This window comes from Convolutriloba macropyga, chromosome 15 (genome assembly GCF_964194025.1).
Source record: "Convolutriloba macropyga chromosome 15, txConMacr16.3, whole genome shotgun sequence".
NCBI classification, from domain to species: domain Eukaryota; kingdom Metazoa; phylum Xenacoelomorpha; order Acoela; family Convolutidae; genus Convolutriloba; species Convolutriloba macropyga.
In genome coordinates, this window is record NC_134482.1 from 43,210,993 (window position 1) to 43,230,115 (window position 19,123).

Below are 19,123 nucleotides of genomic sequence, written 5' to 3' on the forward strand. Positions count from 1 at the left end.
TATTTTCGTGGATTGTAAGTCAGTCTCAGTAATGACAGAACCACGTTTCTTTCTACATCAACGAAAAGTTATCTAGTTCGCGCTTTTGTTCTCTAACTATTGGCTTTTTGACTTCGGTGTACGATTTATCAAATTTTTTTTAAAATTTTTTGGATATTTTTTTAGTAATTTTGCATCCTTCTGAAATCTCATAACATTATCCTAAAACTTATAGCTCCCATTGGCTTAGAAATGACGTTCAATGGATCGTAGAAAAAGTTTTCAGAGAAAAAAGCTTATGGTTTAATTTGCTTCGACACTTTCTTCTCTCACTTTTCTACTGAACTTTTGGATGTTGCCTGTACTTGTTGTTGTTTTCATTGTCAATGACCTGTTGTAATGTCTTATTGATAATTTTTCAACAACAAACATCCTTGTCGTCACATCATCTAGGCATAATTTAGCGTATTAAATGCCTTCCGTTGAAAGCTATTGAATTTTATGACGTTGATACTATGGGTTTTCTCGAAAATTTCGTGGTTTTGATGTATCCTTCTTAGCCATACGACTTATTGTGATGAGTTATCGACAACCTATGAATGAAACCTATGATTGCTATTACATTGAGGCAGATTTTAGCGTGTTTATTTAATTCCGTTGAAAACAATCGAACTTAATGTCTTTGATACTAGGGATTTTCTCAAAAAATTCGTGGTTTTAATATGTTTGTTTATATTTGTTGTTTTTCAAGTCATTTTGTAACAATAAAAACAATCACCTTGCTGTTAAAATATTAGTCGAAAATAGAAGAGTTTATACTGAAAATTTCATTCTCTAAAGGCGTTCAAACTTTTCGCTTATTTTTTTTGAGTTTGCTGTTTTTGCCTCTTTTGTTTATTTTTAGGTAGCCGTAAAATTCTTATTGGTCTCATAAACTTGCAATTGACAATTAAAGGCGTGATGTTACCCAAAGCAGTCAGTTTATAGCCAATGGTCTTAAAAATTATGATATCATACATCTTCAAAATTTTTCGAACTTTTCAGTTTTTGTTGTTCTTTTCGTCAACTTGTAACTTATTCTCGTCATTGAGAGGTCCCATCCAATTCCTTGAATTTCAAAAATTAACATGTCTACTGATATTATGTCGTAACTGATGTTTTGTTTGGTGGACAATATGGGTTTTCATAAAAAAGTTTTGAGTGGTGTATTTGTGTTACTTTTTCTTCTTCTTTTAGCTTATTCTGGTAATAACAGATCCCAATGATTTTCAATTTTGGTCCAAATGAATGAACTCATTTTCTCTTTCAGTATAATTTTAGCTGAATTAGTATAAATGAAAACTGAATAAAAATACATAAAATTCAGATAATAGCTAATGATTTAAATGGCTGCAACAATTTGCGTTTTTGAGATTTTCTGCGTCTTTGTGTAAATTGTTCGTGGTTTTTTGAGACTTTCTGCGTATTTAGTATATTCCTATGGCTTAGTCTAAGCAAAGACAGATCCCATTAGTTTCATAATGAATTTTTAGTAAATTATCAAGAATTATTTCGTTATAAGCTAAAGATTTTTTTAGACTTTTGAAATTATTTGGTTTAAGAAATGTTGATTGATCTTTGACATTAACCTCATTTTTTTCTCTTTGTCAACTTTTAACCTAATCTCATTAAGAAAAACGTCCATCTGCTGTATAGTTAGGAAAAACTAAATTTGTGTAGTTAAGGTTTTATGTGATTGCATTTTGACGTTGTTACTGGGCGCTTTTAAATTTATATAATGGGTTTCTGCCGTGAAATTTTCGTTTTTGCTTATTTTGTTGATTGATGTTTTTTCTCGTAGTATTTATATTGGCAGATCTCGTGATCGCTATAATGAGGCATGGCATTATGTAATTCAATTAGCAGTTAGGTTTTGTAACAATTTTATTTATTTTTAACATCTATTTTTGTTATCTCTTCATTTGGTTGACAATTAAGTCAAAAATGTAGATGAGCTCGGGTCGGAACATCATGTGCAAACGCACATTAACGAGCCGCCTTGTCTTGTCTAAATTTAGCAATAATCTGGAAGATATCATTTCATGGCTTGCAAAGTTGAACTTTTTATCCTATAGGACCCTGAAAATTCATATGAATTGAGGTTTGTGATAATCCTATGAGTTATCAAGTCAGTTTACTTCGTTCTTAAGTCTGCTAAATCTGCTAAATCAATGTAAACAATATATTGAAAACCATTTAAAATGTGCCCAATAAAAAACAATATGAAATCAAACGACAAAACCTCATAATTTGATTATTTTTTGGACGAGCAATTAGATTACAGGTTGACGGGTGAAAGAAAAAATGATTTCATCACAAGATAAAATTTTCCAACCCTCAAATTTATTTCGGGGTTATGAACTGAATGCTGCCCACATTGTCTCTTTTGTTAAGTTAGTTTTGGCCACTCAATATATTGTTCGAAGAAAACGCAAAAAACTACTCTTGAGACGCTCCTGAAAAAGTGAGCCGACGATTGTAAAGATAATTTCAACTGTTGGTCTCTAGGAAAAGAGGTTTAGAAATTTCCGTAAGTCTTCAGAAAACTGGATTGCTAAAAACTGTAAAAACTTTTGAAAAGTTTTTTCTCCGGGTCAACTATTGGTTTTCTACATAAATTCGCTTTGACTTCTTACTTACGTTCGAACAAAAAATCAGTCGAGGCAAGTTATCATCTCTGAAAATTGAAAAAAAACTGCGAAAAGCAATTTTTGCTGAAAATTACTCTCACACATTTGATTGCTTTTGTGCCCTACGGTTCAAAGAACATATTAGAAGATGCTGAAAATAGTCCGCAATCATCTCCCGAAATAACAAAGCATCCATTCTAGCTCTCTGCTTAAAACTGGAGTGTCAACCATATTTTGACTACTTAAACCCTTACTAAATCTTTGACAATATTTTTGAATTATTTATTTTGACAATTTGAATTAGAAGAAATGTTTTAGATTATCATCAAAGTTATCATTCTTGCATTCTTGCAAAGCACAATAGAGCGTTGCTGCCACAAAAACGGTGCATTGGTCGGAAAAAAGGCCCTATTTCTGATGCGTTGATTTTGACGATTCAGTTTAAATTTTAGTTCTTCTCTATCTAGATTTTTGGATAAAAACAATAGAGAAACGCAGCAACTAATGTTCAAGCACAAGCTTGATTTCCTTAATTTGTTTTGATTGATTGATGACTTCTGATTTGTTTTGATTTGTAAAATTTGCGGGTTTCATGTTTTACCCACGTGTGCAACCTAGCAATTCATTGTAATCTGGAAATCTCTTGTTAATAAGTAGAAAACATTGGTGACCCTTTTTAACGACAAACACATTGAAAGCAACCAAACTTCTGAAATTGAAACACTGAAAAAAAAGTAACAAAAATCAGGGAGTACTTTAAAAAATTTTCTCAATACTATTTCCATTGTTCCTATAACTCAAAATGATTACTGTATTTTAGAACCCATTAGAAAGGAGCCGTCACTTCGCGACAATAACGAAGAACCAGAAAAAAGAAGAGAGAGAGAGTTGAAAAAAAAGAAGAAAGAAAGGAATAGATAAGTACAAAAATGTGTAACAAGAAATGACGTCTACAGAAGATTGTCTCTCAGCAACCAAATAGTTCTAATTTCATTTTCAAATTCTAACGAAGAACAAAGTTAACAAAAAAATCAAAGGGTCTTCATTCGAAGTAACATTTATATAATTATATACCTATAAAATACCTACTAATATCATATTTATATACTAATATCATATTTATATACCTGTTATCTAATATAAGAAAACTTTGTCCACGCTCCTGTTTAAAAAAACAAAAACAAGCTTTGCACTTTTTCGATTTGCAACAAAATATTCCATATTCCTCGATGAGATTAGCGTTCAATAACGTTTTTTAGTTCTCAGGAAGCGTGTACATTGTTTTCAACTCTGGAGTAGATAGTGTTCATACACATATACACACATTAAAAAAATAGAACAACACTCACAATTTGTTTTTATCGTAGTTAATAATCAAGTTTCCGATTTTTTGATTCAAAAGGAATGTAAAGCAAGAAAGAACACAGCAATTACAGTCAAACGCTTTCTACTTCAGAGGGCACGTTAAAGAAAAAAGAAACTTCGGATTTAGGTTGTTCGTTGCAGAAAAGATTTAAACGTCAAGAAATAACGGTCAGCATCAAAGGCGATAACAAACACATTTTGATATTATTTTTTCGTAAAAAAATTTGACGTTCTCTGACTCTCTGCAAAGTTCAACCGACCCAACAAAGTTTAGGTTAAAAGAAAATCAGACCACACCAAACTTCACTTCATTAAAAAAACCAGGTCTTGAGGCAAAGATTCAAGAGGAAAGTTTAGAGGGCATTAATTTGTCCTATGAATCTCTTTCTCAACAAAAGCTGCAGTAAGACAAACTCAGCGACGACCTTTTTAAATACAACCTGATACACACGACGACCTTTTTAAATACACACAAATTGAAATGAAAGAAATAATGAAGAAATCAGCAGAACGAAGTCTAGTTATCTTAAAGTGGAAAAAATATCGCAAAGACCATTCAAGAGAAGTTACTACAGACTCTGACAGCCATTTGCCAGAGCGCCAAAGAAGAGCGCAACCACAGCAAAATAACAGTCAAAATGACGAACCCTCAACAACCCATAAACCCTATTACAATCGACAACAAAAGACATACAACTTGAGAAACAAATCAAAAGCAGAGAGCAGCACAGACAAAATAACTACTCTCGCCGCTTCAGAAAAACAACAACGCAGCAGAAATCCCCAATATGGACAGAAAGATGACGATGACATAGAACAAAGTAATCAATTGATAGGGAACAATATCAACTCAGATACAACGTCAATGGCAGACAACAAATACAGTAACAAGTATAACCAAAATTCCTATATTGAGTTTCCTCTGAGACATTTTGGGTACAGTAAAAAACAGAGACGCACTGATCCAAAAACCAACTTCAAACAAATCCGCGAGAGAACATTACAGCTGAATGATGAGTCAACAGAATGCACTTCGTCAAAGATGATAGCGAGTTCTCCAAACAATAATGGTGACCATCACATAAGAGCAGAGCAAGGAAAAAAGCAATGGTGACGAGAACTCGACAAGATCCCGAGAAACAATTGAAGTTAATTACGAAGAGCAAAAGGACCAATCACCATAAGACGCGATGTTGGTACCACTACATCAAACGACAAACCCAAATTCTATAAACACGCTAAAAGGAAACAAAAAATACACCAATCAGATGTAAGTACAGAATCTGATTGCAGTTCAAATCAGACATTTGACACTAACATTCCAGACCAACGGAAAACACTTAAGAAAACACTGCCACATCAGCAACAATCAAGACAAAACTTACACCCTTTCAACAGGAAACAATCATCAAATGAAATCACGCCTTCAAACCGAATAAATCAACAGACAACAGACAACGACAGTAATTATCTACAATCAACAGACGATGAAACCGACGATCATCAACAAATCGACAACATCAGACTAAGCAGTAACACAACGCATTATGAACTACAACCAAAAAGACAAGGAGGCAGAAAAAGAGAAAGAAAAATAGACAAGATCCATGATGTTAACCTCGCCTCAACAATTACCCAATTTCAGGAGACTCAAGGTCAAAGTTCTTCAAATATTGACGTACATGATCAAAATCAAGAACAGCAATTTCTTCAAAGCATCGATTTCTATCAAGATGCGAACAAAATCAATAGAAGTAACCAATCAAATGACAGAGAATTGAGCAGAAAACCCGTCAACAACCTAATCCCAGAAACGAACAACAATCTTTGCTATTTTAATCTCAACGCACGAGACCAAAGATTACCAAATTACATCAACAGAACTGGCCAACAACCAGACAGACAGTTTCAACATACACAGACAACAGAAAACCCTTTCTTGCCACGACAAGCACAACAACAACCTGTCACTTCCAGCATTAATCTTCCGAAAACTCAAATTAAATCCTTCAGCGGAGATCCATTACGATGGCACGACTGGTTTAGTTTTTTCAAAGCCACAATACATGACAATATAACACTGACAGATGCCCAACGGATGATATATCTTCAAAATGCCCTCACAGACAGAGCCAAAGATAGCATTATTGGATACTCATACAACGGAGAGTTTTATAATGAAGCAATGCAAGAATTACAAAAACGATACGGGAAACCACAGCATGTTACAGCAGCTTACCTTGATAAGTTGGAACACTGGCCCAGAACGACCATTAATAACCCCGAAAATTTTGTATCTTTTGCAGCGTTTCTTAGACAATTGGTTCAAACGTTTATACTTCACAATTTCACATCCGATCTTCAATCTTCAGCTGTCCTTAAGATTGCAAAAGATAAACTTGCGCCAACAATGATAATCAGATGGAACGAATACGTCCTGAGGAAAGCTATTGTTCAACCTAATTTAATACATTTTAAGGACTGGATCGATAATTACGCAGAAGCTTGCGAAGACTTGTCAACATCACAAAGACCAACCAATCAAGAAAACAGTTCATCTAGAAGATCAAACAGACTCTTCCAACAGCAAAGTAACAAAAGATGTCCTCTATGTGGATACAGTCACAACCTAGGAAAATGCAACCAATTCCTCAATAAAGATATTAACGAACGACAACAAACAGTAAGACAACTGAAAATTTGCCCAAATTGCCTCACCGAACACCCAAAACGACAGTGTAACAGTCATTACCGATGTCGCATTGAAAACTGCAACGGATTTCATCACTCAACAATTCACAGAAACAACTTCAACAGTTCACAGACATTTTCACCAACTCAGCAACAGCAAAGCAACCAACAGCAACAATATCAACAACAAACACACAACCAGGTTCAAAACCATTCTGCAAACAATTATCACAACAATCGTGGTCAACAAAACAACGGACACCAAACACAGATAACCGCAAACAGATCACAGTTTCAACCACATGGATTCAACTATGGAAGAATGGCTGGTTACAATCATAACAACAACGCACGTAATTCGTTTGGTCAAAACAATAACACTAACCGTTTCAATCAGAATTACAATCCCAACAACAACAACAATGGAAGCACCTTCAATAGAAATTATAACAATCCGAACAACTTCATGCCAAACACAAATTCACGACAACAGAGCAACAACAAAATCAAAGCCAAAGGCAACAGAACTTTAACAACAACAAAAGCAACCCACGACCACAAAATCACACATGCAGCAACAACCAAATCAGCTCGTGGATACGACCTCAAGTTCAACTTCAAGCCATTCCGGTTATCCTTTACACTGAAGACGTATCAATAGAAACATATGCTCTTTTGGATAGCGGGAGCGACAACACACAAATAACAAAGTCAATGGCAAAAGCACTCGGAATAAAAAACACAGATCACATTGCAGTACCAATTTCTTCACTTTACGGAGAACATATCATAACATCAACTGAAGTTCTTCTGGGAATTGGATCACTCAACAGCACCCGACCTCTTTTCAACCTACCGGTGTACGCCACGTCAGCATCTGACTTTCAAATGCCGAATGTACCCGTTGAGATGTTGAACTCTATCTGCGCCGACTACGATCATCTTAACAACATCACATTTCCACAAATACGAGATAACAGAATAGGAGTTTTAATGGGAGCGGATGCCTTCATAGCAACAGTACCACTTAAATTCACAACAGGACCACCAGGAACCCCATACGGAGTCTTGACGCACCTTGGATGGACCGTTACAGGACCAATACCACAGAAATACAAGCCAACCAGTAATAAACAAGAAATCAATTACAACATCACGCTTTACAACAGAACGAAGAACCCCGAACAGGAAATAGAGAACGACATGCTTCAAATGTTTTGGACAATGGAGGGAAAAAGTTTAGTGAGCGGAAAAAAGACACTGACAGCAGATGACAGGAAAGCTCTTGAAACACTAAAAAGGACGAGATGCCACAACGGTTCTCGTTATGAGATCGGACTACCTTGGAAAGATGACACTAAGCTACCGAACAACTACTTTCTTGCCAAAGCACAATTACAGTCACTTGAAAACCGACTTCAACAGGAACCAGACCTATTTTGTCGTTACAACCAAACCATCGAAGCAGACATCGAAATTGGATTTGTTGAAGAGACACAACGTCAACCCAGTTTCATGAATTCACATTTTTGGTATCTTCCACACCACCCCGTTGAACATAAAATGAAAAAAAAAGGTAAGACGAGTCACAAATGCAGCTTCGGTATACAAAGGACATTCACTTAACAAAGCTCTTTTGACCGGACCAGATCTACTATGCAACCTTGTTGGACTTCTTCTGAGATTTCGGCAGTACAAGATTGCAGTAACCGGCGATATCGAAGCGATGTTCATGCAAGTTGCCATAAGAACAGAAGACCAAGACGCACTCAAGTTTTTGTGGAACAAAGATGGAGAAGAAAAAATTTTCAAGTACAAGAGACTAACATTCGGTGCAACTTGTTCCCCTTCATGTGCAATATACATACTCCACAGATGTGCAGAAGATAACAAATTAAGTAATCCTGAAGCCTACTCAGCGATAAGTAACAATTTCTACATGGATGATTACCTTCAAAGTTTTAAGACAACCGAAACCGCAGCAATCACAGCAACAGAAGTAAAGGATACGTTACAGAAAGGTGGCTTTCAGCTTACAAAATTTTTTAGTAACGACCCAAACACCGTCATGAAAATAACTGGAGAAAATGCAGACACAGCGATAGAGCAACGTATTTTAGGACAAATGTGGAATGCCAAGGAAGATATTTTCATCTTCAAAAGACCAGACTTAAAAGTGGATGTCAAAAGCATGCAACAACGTCAATTACTGTCACTCGCCGCATCATTGTTCGATCCCCTTGGAATCATCACGCCGTTTCCCATTAGAGTACGATGCATTCATCGATCAATAGTGAAACAAGGTAACAACTGGAATAATCAGATTCCAAGAGAGTTCCAACACGACTTACAGCAATGGGTCGACGAATATGAGCAGATGCCAGAAATTCCTATTAGCAGATGTCTGATCCCCAACACAGATGCTAAGCATGAACTTCACATATTTTGCGATGCATCAAGTACAGCAATAGCAACGACAATATACATCAGATCAAGCAGCGCAGAAGAAATAACAACTGAATATGTTGTTAGCAAAGCAAGAGTTGCACCCATTAAAACAACAACCATACCGAAGTTAGAACTAGAAGCAGCAGCTATGGGAGCAGAACTTGCTTCTTTTGTTCGAACCGAAATGACAGCACAGTTTGACAAATTTCAGTTCTGGACTAACAGTATGGCCACATTAGGTTGGATTAAATCAACAAAACACCAAAAAGTTTTTGTAGCAAATAGAATTGCACAAATTTTAGCCAACTCTAAGACAGAACAATGGAATTTTGTACCCGGTAAAATCAACCCTGCAGATCACGGAACAAGAGGACTTTCTTTAACAGACTTGAAAGAAAAATGGCTGTCAGCGCCAAAATTTCTCCTAGAAAATCCCGTTTCAAATTTCCAACAAGACCAGCAATTTACAGCCATAAACGTTTTACGTACAGAAACTTCAAACACAGTTATTGACACTAATGATTTCTCTAGTTGGAATAAACTTATGCGACGGACCGAAACAGTAATGAAAGCAGTCAATATCTTTCGAAAACGACCAGTCACAAACAGTTATGAAGACGCACGACACCATCTATTGAGACAATCACAGCATAAAACTTTTTCTGAAAGCATAAGAAACCTTGAACGGGAAAATGAACTAGACAAAAAGGACAAGTTATTACAGTTCACTCCCTTCCTGGACGAAGATGGTTTAATACGAGCAAGAGGCAGACTAAAGCACGCTAAAATACCCTACAGCCAGAAACATCCAATTATTCTTGACAGTAAGAATAATATTACCAAATTAATAATTGAGCAAGCCCACAACGACTGTAGACATCTTGGAACAGAGTTTGTCCGAACACACCTGCAACAAGATTTCATCATTATAGGTCTTAGACGATTTTTGAAACAACTAAGTAAAACATGCTTCATTTGCCGACGATGGAGAGCACAAAATATCACCCCCCTCATGGCCGACCTACCCAGTTTCCGATTCGCCGAAGCAGGAAAACAATATCCTTTTCCAAATGTTGGGTTAGATTTTTTCGGACCCTTTTTCATTGAGCACACAAATCGCAAATTGGAAAAACAATACGTATGTCTTTTCACCTGTCTTGTAACTAGAGCTGTGCATCTGGAGGTTTGTCAGACATTGGACACAGATACTTGTCTACTAGCCATTAGAAGGTTTGTTTCGCGACGAGGATATCCCGAGTTAATCATCTCTGCCAATGGATCGAACTTCACATCAGCGAAAAAAATGTTGGATCTGAGCAAAATCAATGTGGACAACGACTACATCAAGTCCCAGCTACAGCAGCAAAATTTTACATGGAAACTGAATCCACCTCTAGCCCCTCACTTCGGCGGGATATGGGAAAGGCTAATTCAGTCTGCCAAACGCACTTTGCTCATAATTTTAGGCAGCCAACAATTGAAAGCCGAAGTTTTTCAGACAATTGTAGCCGAGACTGAAGGACTTCTCAACTCCAGACCAATTACATATGTCTCTTCAGACACAAACGATGAAGAAGCACTAACCCCTAATCATTTCTTATTAAGACGCCCTTACAGCCCTTTAGCACCGTTGACATCAACCAGCCGAAGATTTAGTAAAAAGGAGTTCTCTTACAGACAAACACTACTGGATCATTTTTGGAAACGTTTGCAAAAAGAGTACACATCAGATCTTATCAGCCGACCAAAGTGGAGAACAGAATCAGAACAATTGAAAGAAGGCGATTTAGTCTGGCTCTTGCATGAGTTCACTCCGAGAGGTATTTGGCCAATGGGTCGAATTGCGAAATGCCATAATGGATTGGACGGACGAGCACGATCCTTCGAAATCAAGACGTCAACTGGAGTGCTGAACAGACCAGCAGTCAAATTAGCTAAAGTTTTACACAATACTTGAAACCATTAAATTTTAAATTTCAAACGACCTATTGGTTTTGAATTTCCATAATCATTGTGTCCAAAGTCAGCGTATCAAATATTCAATTCACACAAGCTCAAACAATCGAGCTCAAACAATCATGAGGAAGTAACAACGCTGTGAAAATACAAAACGAAAAGAAAATTTTAACTTCCCCAAGTCCTTAATTTCCCTAAAACTACGCGGAATCCAGCTTAAAGTGTTTCTTTGCCCTCACCGACAACAGTCATCATCAAGTTTTTGTTTTTTTGCCCTTATATGCCAGTTCGACAAAAACTAACGTCTCCGGAATCCAACCCACATAATTTTGTCAACAGCCTTCAGATCGACGGAGTATACACCTTCACATCAACAGAGTTTACAGGATATACTGCCAACGATCTTCGATTAAACTTCAACTTTCACAGCCCCCATGAAGCCTAATAACTACTTTCACATATCCTTGTTATTCAACAACACAAAATTTCAACCACCACGCATCAAATTAAAACGTCGATGCAAACGTATGATCACCAACTTTCACCTACATATAGCCGGTGTATAGGTGTCGCCCCGGAAGAGTGTACAACAAATTTACACATACACACACACAAAAAGCCAAAAATGCCCTCAATTATGACAACAGATCATCTTAACAGCTTCGACATTACAAAACAATGTTGAAATTACATATCAGCAAAAGAATCATGTAAACTTGATTGTCGAAATCTTAAATTGTAAAATACAACAAGAGTATTCAGTTTTACCCTCATGCACGCGGCTCGGAGTGTTCAAGCACAAGCTTGATTTCCTTAATTTGTTTTGATTGATTGATGACTTCTGATTTGTTTTGATTTGTAAAATTTGCGGGTTTTATGTTTTACCCACTTGTGCAACCTAGCAATTCATTGTAATCTGGAAATCTCTTGTTAATAAGTAGTAAACAAATAAGCAAGATTTTTTGCATGAGATTGTAAGAAAATGCTTACCGAACAACACAGAGACAGAACCTAAGTACTCAAAATATTTTTAAAAAGTTTACTTAAAGACCAAAAATAGGTGTGCAAACAGTTTGGTGTTTCTAAAACATTTTACCTGAAATTTAGTTTTTTAGCACATATTTGCTGCGAAATTTTGGAAAATAATGCAAAAAAATACCTTTTTTCCATTTCGTAACTATTTGATTAGACATAGTATTCATGAGTAAACGAAACTAATTATGACTGCTAATAACCAACTTTGAATGGTCTACAAGGAAACAATTTTGGGAAATTTTTAGAAAAAAATATTGCTTGATTTGTCTCTCGTTTGAATTTCTACCAGAAACAATAAAGCTGACATTGGGAACTCGCAAATAATCGGAAAAACATCAAAAACTCAGTTTTGAAATTTTGAAAATATTCATTTTTCGTTTCACGATTAAGTTTCCGTTTACAATAGAATTTGAAATGAGGTTTTCCAATTATGCGTATTTTTTAACGCACAATTTGTTGACACTGTCTCGTCTTTCAAAATTTAATGATCAAATTTGGAAGCATAATCAATTTACACAGTTGGGTGTTTAAAGGAAACTTGATTTCGAATTATGAAAAAAAAATATATGAAAACAGCGTTTTTTCCGAGAAATAGATGTTTTTTTAAGGAAAACAAAAATATTATAGTTACTAAATGGTTACGCACCTGCATGAGAAACACACAAAATCATGTCGGCTAGTAGTTAAATGTGTCCTCAAAAATTTTTTTTCTTTTTGTTGTCGAGTCACCATAAAATCATGACGCATTCACAACTGTTGGAGCGATTGAGTAGCTTTACTTTCTGAATTTTATCAGGCGGAATTCTTTCTCAAACATTTATTACTATCATTTTTTCTGTTTAATATCAAACGGCATATTTGAAATGAGCAAAAATTAGTTAGGGATATTTTTCATATTTTTCTAAGGGTATGTGTTAATTAAATGAATTACAGCCTTGACGCATGTTTCTTGGGCAAGACCGGAAATTGGTTGGAAGTTTATGTGTGACCCACATAAGAAATCATCCTTGTTAACCAAAGTGATGATATCCAAGTTATTTGTTAACTCAATTAGTTAGTCATTTATCAGTAAGTGACAGTTTTGGAAGTTTAATAATCTAGGGCGTGCAAAAATTTTATTTTTTTAATAATCTTTTTGGATTATATAGAACAATGTAAGGTTAGTGAAACATGTTGGTACCAAGCTGTTGTGAGTTTGCGACAAAGTTTTGAACCCCAAATTTGATCACCCGGTTTACCGAAAATTTTGAACATTTCTCTCGTTTCTGTGCCAAGAACATCTATAAAAACATAAACTTTGTAATGCTGAGCCCCCCTCCCCCCGTCGCCCTAGCATAATAGGGGATGGGGGGATAGCGAGTAGCCCCCCCCCCCACCCCACCTCAGTTACTGAATATAGCATAAAGGGGTAGTTTATTTTTGTGGGCTCTGAAGGACCGGGAACTATCCAAAATGAGGTTCAAAACTTCGTGGCGTTTGACAAGAATCACGTTTTATGACCAAGGCAGGGTCTTAACTCACGAATGGGAGTAATTGGAATAGTGTTGGGACTATCTGTGTCCAAACTAGTTGGACTTTTTTCCCCATTTGTTAACTGCTGGCGTTGAAATTGAAGTCCTATCAAATAAAAACAAAAATGTCAACAAAATTTAACCGATCACAAAATAAAAAAAACAGTGTAAAAATACTGAAAGCTCTGCGATACTCAATAATAATACTTACCAAAGAACCTGCTAAAATGCTCACAACGTTCCAAAAATTTAACTAAAATTTTTCAATAAGAAATTTCTGATTTCAGAGGAATTTGGTGCGATAATTAATTCATGTTTTTACGATGGACAAGTTAAAGAATTTGTCGAGCCTCAATTCGACTAAAGCGAACTAAAGACAACAGTTCTGACCCTGTTTTTGACTTTTTTATTGAAGAAAACCTGAAATCCGCCCTAAAATTTTCCGAAGTTTGACCGAAAATTATTTAAAAAGGCATTAATTATTAGGTGGAGGTTAACTTAGACTTCGTTTGAACTTTATGATTAATCTTAAGTACTAAACTTAAAAAATCATTTTGACTAATAGTAAAAAGTCTAGTAAATAGTAAATAGTGAAAAAGAGTTTTCTTCCCACAGGAATACTTGAGCTAAAAACTGGGCTAAAATGTAATCATAACAACATTTTCTTACCGAAGAAGACTTGAGAACCACCCCCCGAAATTTGGTCGCCGGGTCCCCTTTTGGAAGGGGGAACTAGTTCCACACTAACTGGACTGACACCCGTTTCTCTGGCTCCCAAATTGCTGTGGGTACATCTCACTGCGGCACTCGCGTTTTTGGCGTTGTCGGAGTTGACGTATCTTCGTCTTAAGTTCTTCCGTGCGGCAGAAAATGGTGACGTCAGAGATACTCTGAAACAAAGACTTCAATCGTTTAAAAAGTGATAGGAATATTGGCCGACAGGGGGTTTAGCCGACAAGGAACAAATGGGAAATTAAGCCGACGTTTAATTCTGATTGGTTGAAAAAAAATCTAATTGGTTGAAAAATCGGATCGGTCAAAATGTTGCTAGTTAGTCCCGCCATTACAATAAGTGAGTTGGTTTAAATTCTTATTTTTCTGTTGTCGGCTAAACCTCCCTCTTGGACAATTCAGCGATCACCCATTTACAATTATCTATTTTGCCCCAAAATGGATCTACCGATGAGCATCGGAAAATTGGATCTTTTCTGCTAGCGCCCCCCCCCGCTTAGTTAGGCACCCCATTTATAAATGTGTAAACATATTGTTAAAGCTACGTAATCTTATACGTGAACATATATGAGTAATATGCATTTACTAAAAGCTAGCACAGCTATGGTTTGAAAGGCGAATGCAAAGTAAGCCGATAGGCAACCCGGGTCGAGGTTTTTGGGTAAATTTTTGTAAGAAATGCGGTGAATTTTTGTAAGAAAGGCGTTGATTGCGGTGAGTGCGGTGAAAATAAATATTTCACCGCATTTCACCGCATTTCTTACAAAAATTCACCGCGAAATTCACCGCATCGACGTTTGTGGCAAAATAATGTAAGAAATGCGGTGAAAGCGGTGAATGCGGTGAAAAAAAATAATTCACCACATTTCACCGCATTTCTTACAAAAATTCACCGCGAATTTCACCGCATTTCTTTACAATTCACCACATATGATTTCCAAAGCTTTCTCATTCTGATTTAAATTCACAAGAAATTACAAAGATTTCAGTGAGAGTTAGCGGAGTGGACTAAGCAGTTGAAGGCATGCAGGCGGTGAGAAGTTCGAACCCGTGTGGGGACGGTTCTTTTTTGTAAGAACACTGAGAGCGCGATGAAAATAAATAATTCACCGCGATTCACCGCATTCACCGCGAAAAGATGTAGGAAATACGCGGTGAAAATTATTTTTTTTCACCGCATTTCTTACAAAAATTCACCGCCAAACCTCGACCCGGGAAGCAAGCCGACAGAAAAGCAAGCCAAAAGTTATGTAATAGTTATGTAATCTATCAGAAATAATACATTACCAGCCGTTACAATCAATACTGCGCGTAGTATTATAGTGCATAATGTATTCCAATGCACCAAGGAACAAAAATGCGTCACTTTTTAGACATCTAGTGGGTACGGGCCTCTCCAGACCGCTGTCCATGGCCATGCTTCTTATCCGCTGTGGGATGTAATCCGGAAATAGCGGGCCGGTTATCGCGGTGTAGCCGCGACGCGCGCGAAGCGCGCCCACCGGCCCGCCAGGGGCAACTTAAAATACGGGTATCCGAAAATTTTTCGGCTTGCTTGCCTATCGGCTTGCTTGACCGCCACCGGTTTGAAAGTATTACGTATTCAACCAAAATTTGTTGCATATAACGTAAGCATCAATAAAAATTTCTGTATTAGATCATTTTTGGTGTTTTTGGCAACAATAAGGGCTTGATTTTTTAAAACTTCTTAAGGAAACTATTCTAAAAGTGCCTTCAATCTACCTACACACTCTTGTTTCAATGAAATGCAAATATCGCTCTCACAATTCGCGAAAACATAGATTTTGGGGGGTGCAAATTTAACGGCTATATAAGGCTGGGGGGGGGGGGGTGCTAGCAGAAAAGATCCGGAAAATTTACATCCAAAACTCTCAAAGCTCCCAATGTCAAGTCTTTCATTCGTTCATTTATGTTTACAAACCGAGTAAAGTCGAAACCCATAGCCCCCCCCCCCCACTTAGCGGGTTCATTTTGGCCTGTGCATTAGACTATTGGTATGCGATCTCAGCCTGGGCAATTAACTCGCCCATCACTCACACGCCCCTCAAACCCAATGGAGAGATAAATTACTTGTTACTGGGTCTCGTTTCTGTAAATTAAGTTAGTGGTTATACAGCTATACCTAGCTTTGACTTTTTTAAAAGAGATTTAAATGTGATATTCGTAGTTCTCCTCCCTAGCTAAAAGAATCTCTGTACAAAGTACAGAATATATTTCTCATATTTGCTCTGTTTAGGAGCTTAGAGAGGTTTCGATATTGGTGTGACTGACGCTAATTGAGGAAAAAAATTGTTTTGTTAAATTACATTAGGTTAAACAAATTTGAGGCATATTTTGAAGGCTCCTTTAAGAAAGATAATTGTTAGAAATCTAGAATTTAGTCTATCGTTATTCAGAAGCATACTGACCAACTTCTTGAGAGGTGATTTAGCACTTTCTACGTGAAAATTGAGTTATTAACTAAAAATCAGCAAAACAATTGAATATCTGAGCTTGGAGTTAATTGGTGTACTAAAACAAAGCAATTTTTTGATCAACAAAGCTGAACAATTAGTTCTTTGCATCATTCTGCAAGATCAATAATTCGCTTGTTTGATCCCTACAAAGCTAAAGTTTATGATGAATATTAGAAGATAATATTAGAAATTTCAAAATATTAGAAGATAATCTTGCAAGACGTTTTGTAGTCTTGGAAAATTTTGGCAGTCTTATAAAAGCTTTCAACATAAATATTTGGTTACGATTAGGCCATAAAATAGTAGTTGATTAGTTTTTATGAATAAAAATAAACGTGTTTTCACTCTGGCCGAAATTGGGTAGGTGCCAGATTGAAATCGATATATGGACCAGACCGAACAGACTAAAATTGGGTATGGGCAAGACCAAACACAGGTACAGGTCATTAAGAAAATTCAACTTGAACGTCGTGCAGACTAGGTCGCCAGTCGGCCCCCGGATCGCAACCCAACTGCAGCATGCCTCCGGGGTGAGGTGCTAGAAATATGTATCGAATTTAAAGTCTGAGGGCATTTTAGCTACACTTTTTGTTGTAATAATTTGAATCATAGTCTGTTACCTTGAATACTCTGGACCCGTGCCAGTCTTGGGTTGCAGATCTAACCCTGGGTTTATTACCTCGATGGATGATGTATAGCGTAGACTACAGGGTTGTATATGCAGCTGCTCTTGGCAAAGATGGCGGGTAGAGAGGACAGGTATGGACTGACACTTGCGGGCCCAATTATGTTCACAGTGGCAGTGAGAACTGCGTACGGACTCCAAGCCAGCAAGAACATACAGATACAGATGATGAGAGTCTTTGCTAGCCGGATCTCTCTCTGGACCTGAAATGATTCAGCTGTTGCAACTCTAGTTCGGTTGACTTAAAGAACCCTTTAAGCACTCATTTTTAGTTCAGAAATCCGAAAAAAACCGACGTAGGAAATGTTTTCTACGTAAGAAATCGTCGCCAAGTTCCGTTTTGTTTGGCTTCAAACATAAGTGTTAGGGGTTCTCAGCAGGTGCAACTACTGAGAAACTGGACCAGTACTGGATTCGAACCAGGATCTCTTACTCGAAAGCCTAGTGTACTACCCATTTACACCAACTGGTCTTGAGCTCTCGAACTTGGGCATCTCTTATAACCCGTTCTCACGTTCTTTCTTGTTCCTCAAGGCTTCATTTCTCTAGCCAAGTATACGTTGAACAAGTAGAGCTTCTTGTCAAGCTACGTCAAGCTTATCTTATGCACAATTTACACTAGGTTGTTCTCTCTCAACCTTCTAAGAAATTGACGGTATGTTTGGTCTGGGACCTAAGAAAGCTTCGGTATGTTCGGTTTCTTAGATTTGGTACGTTTGCTTTGAAACATAAAAAATCGTCGGATTTTTTCCATACAAAAAAGTTTAGTTTTGTTTTTAATGCAGTCAATGGTTATGAAATCAAACGATAAAACCAGGTGAACAAATATCATATTTTAAGTTTGTTTTTCAAGTTAAAAGATTTAAGACATGTTTATCAGTGATGGGGATTCAGTTCAATAAAAAACACTCATCGAGTATGGATTTGAGAAATTATAAGTACATATACTTTATTTTGTCATGATTCCCTGTAGTTTGCAAGCAAACATAACAAACTATTGTTATGTTTAAAATTTGAACAGGGGGACGATTTCTAACGTTTAAAACCGAACATACCGATGATACCGAAGAAAAAAGATCAGAGATTTCATGGTTTTTCTCTAACTAAAACCGAAAAAAACGCCAAATTGCTTAAGCTTAAATGCAAAACGATTTATTCCCAGCGGGCGAGTTGCAACCATCTATAGTCCACCACATTTTTACACGTTTTTTATGAAATATACTAATCTTAATGTCTAGTTCCAATTAAGGTGAAACTAATTCCACTTCTGTTCAAATAGCAGCCAGGGTGGACCACCATAATTGTTTCTGGAAACCAAACGTAAGACATGAAGTTTTTTGGATCACGTAGTTAAACGAATATATCGTAGTTGCCATTGGCCATAGTGAAAAAAAAAATTGTCAAAAACTTGAGTTAAAAGACTCGGCTAGGACTTTTAAGAATTAAATCAGGACTAGATAGGGATTTAATATGCACTACACTGAAAAATGTTTTTCCAAATTGTCGTAAAAAGTTTTCCAAATTCCACCATATATGGAACAAACATATGTATGCAGCAATATGTAGAAAAAAAAC

The 19,123-nt window shown here is 36.7% G+C and overlaps 1 protein-coding gene across 1 annotated transcript in view; it reads right to left on the bottom strand.

Moving 5' to 3' along the window:
- LOC142354209 (uncharacterized) overlaps window positions 1-19,123 on the bottom strand; it is a 135,389-nt gene that overhangs the window by 5,193 nt on the left and 111,073 nt on the right. Inside the window, exons 6-8 of the mRNA XM_075406462.1 lie at window positions 17,543-17,751; window positions 14,324-14,544; window positions 13,665-13,760 (exon numbers count right to left, since the gene is read on the bottom strand). Coding sequence (XP_075262577.1) covers window positions 13,665-13,760; window positions 14,324-14,544; window positions 17,543-17,751 — 526 coding nt within the window. The remainder of the gene's footprint in view (window positions 1-13,664; window positions 13,761-14,323; window positions 14,545-17,542; window positions 17,752-19,123) is intronic.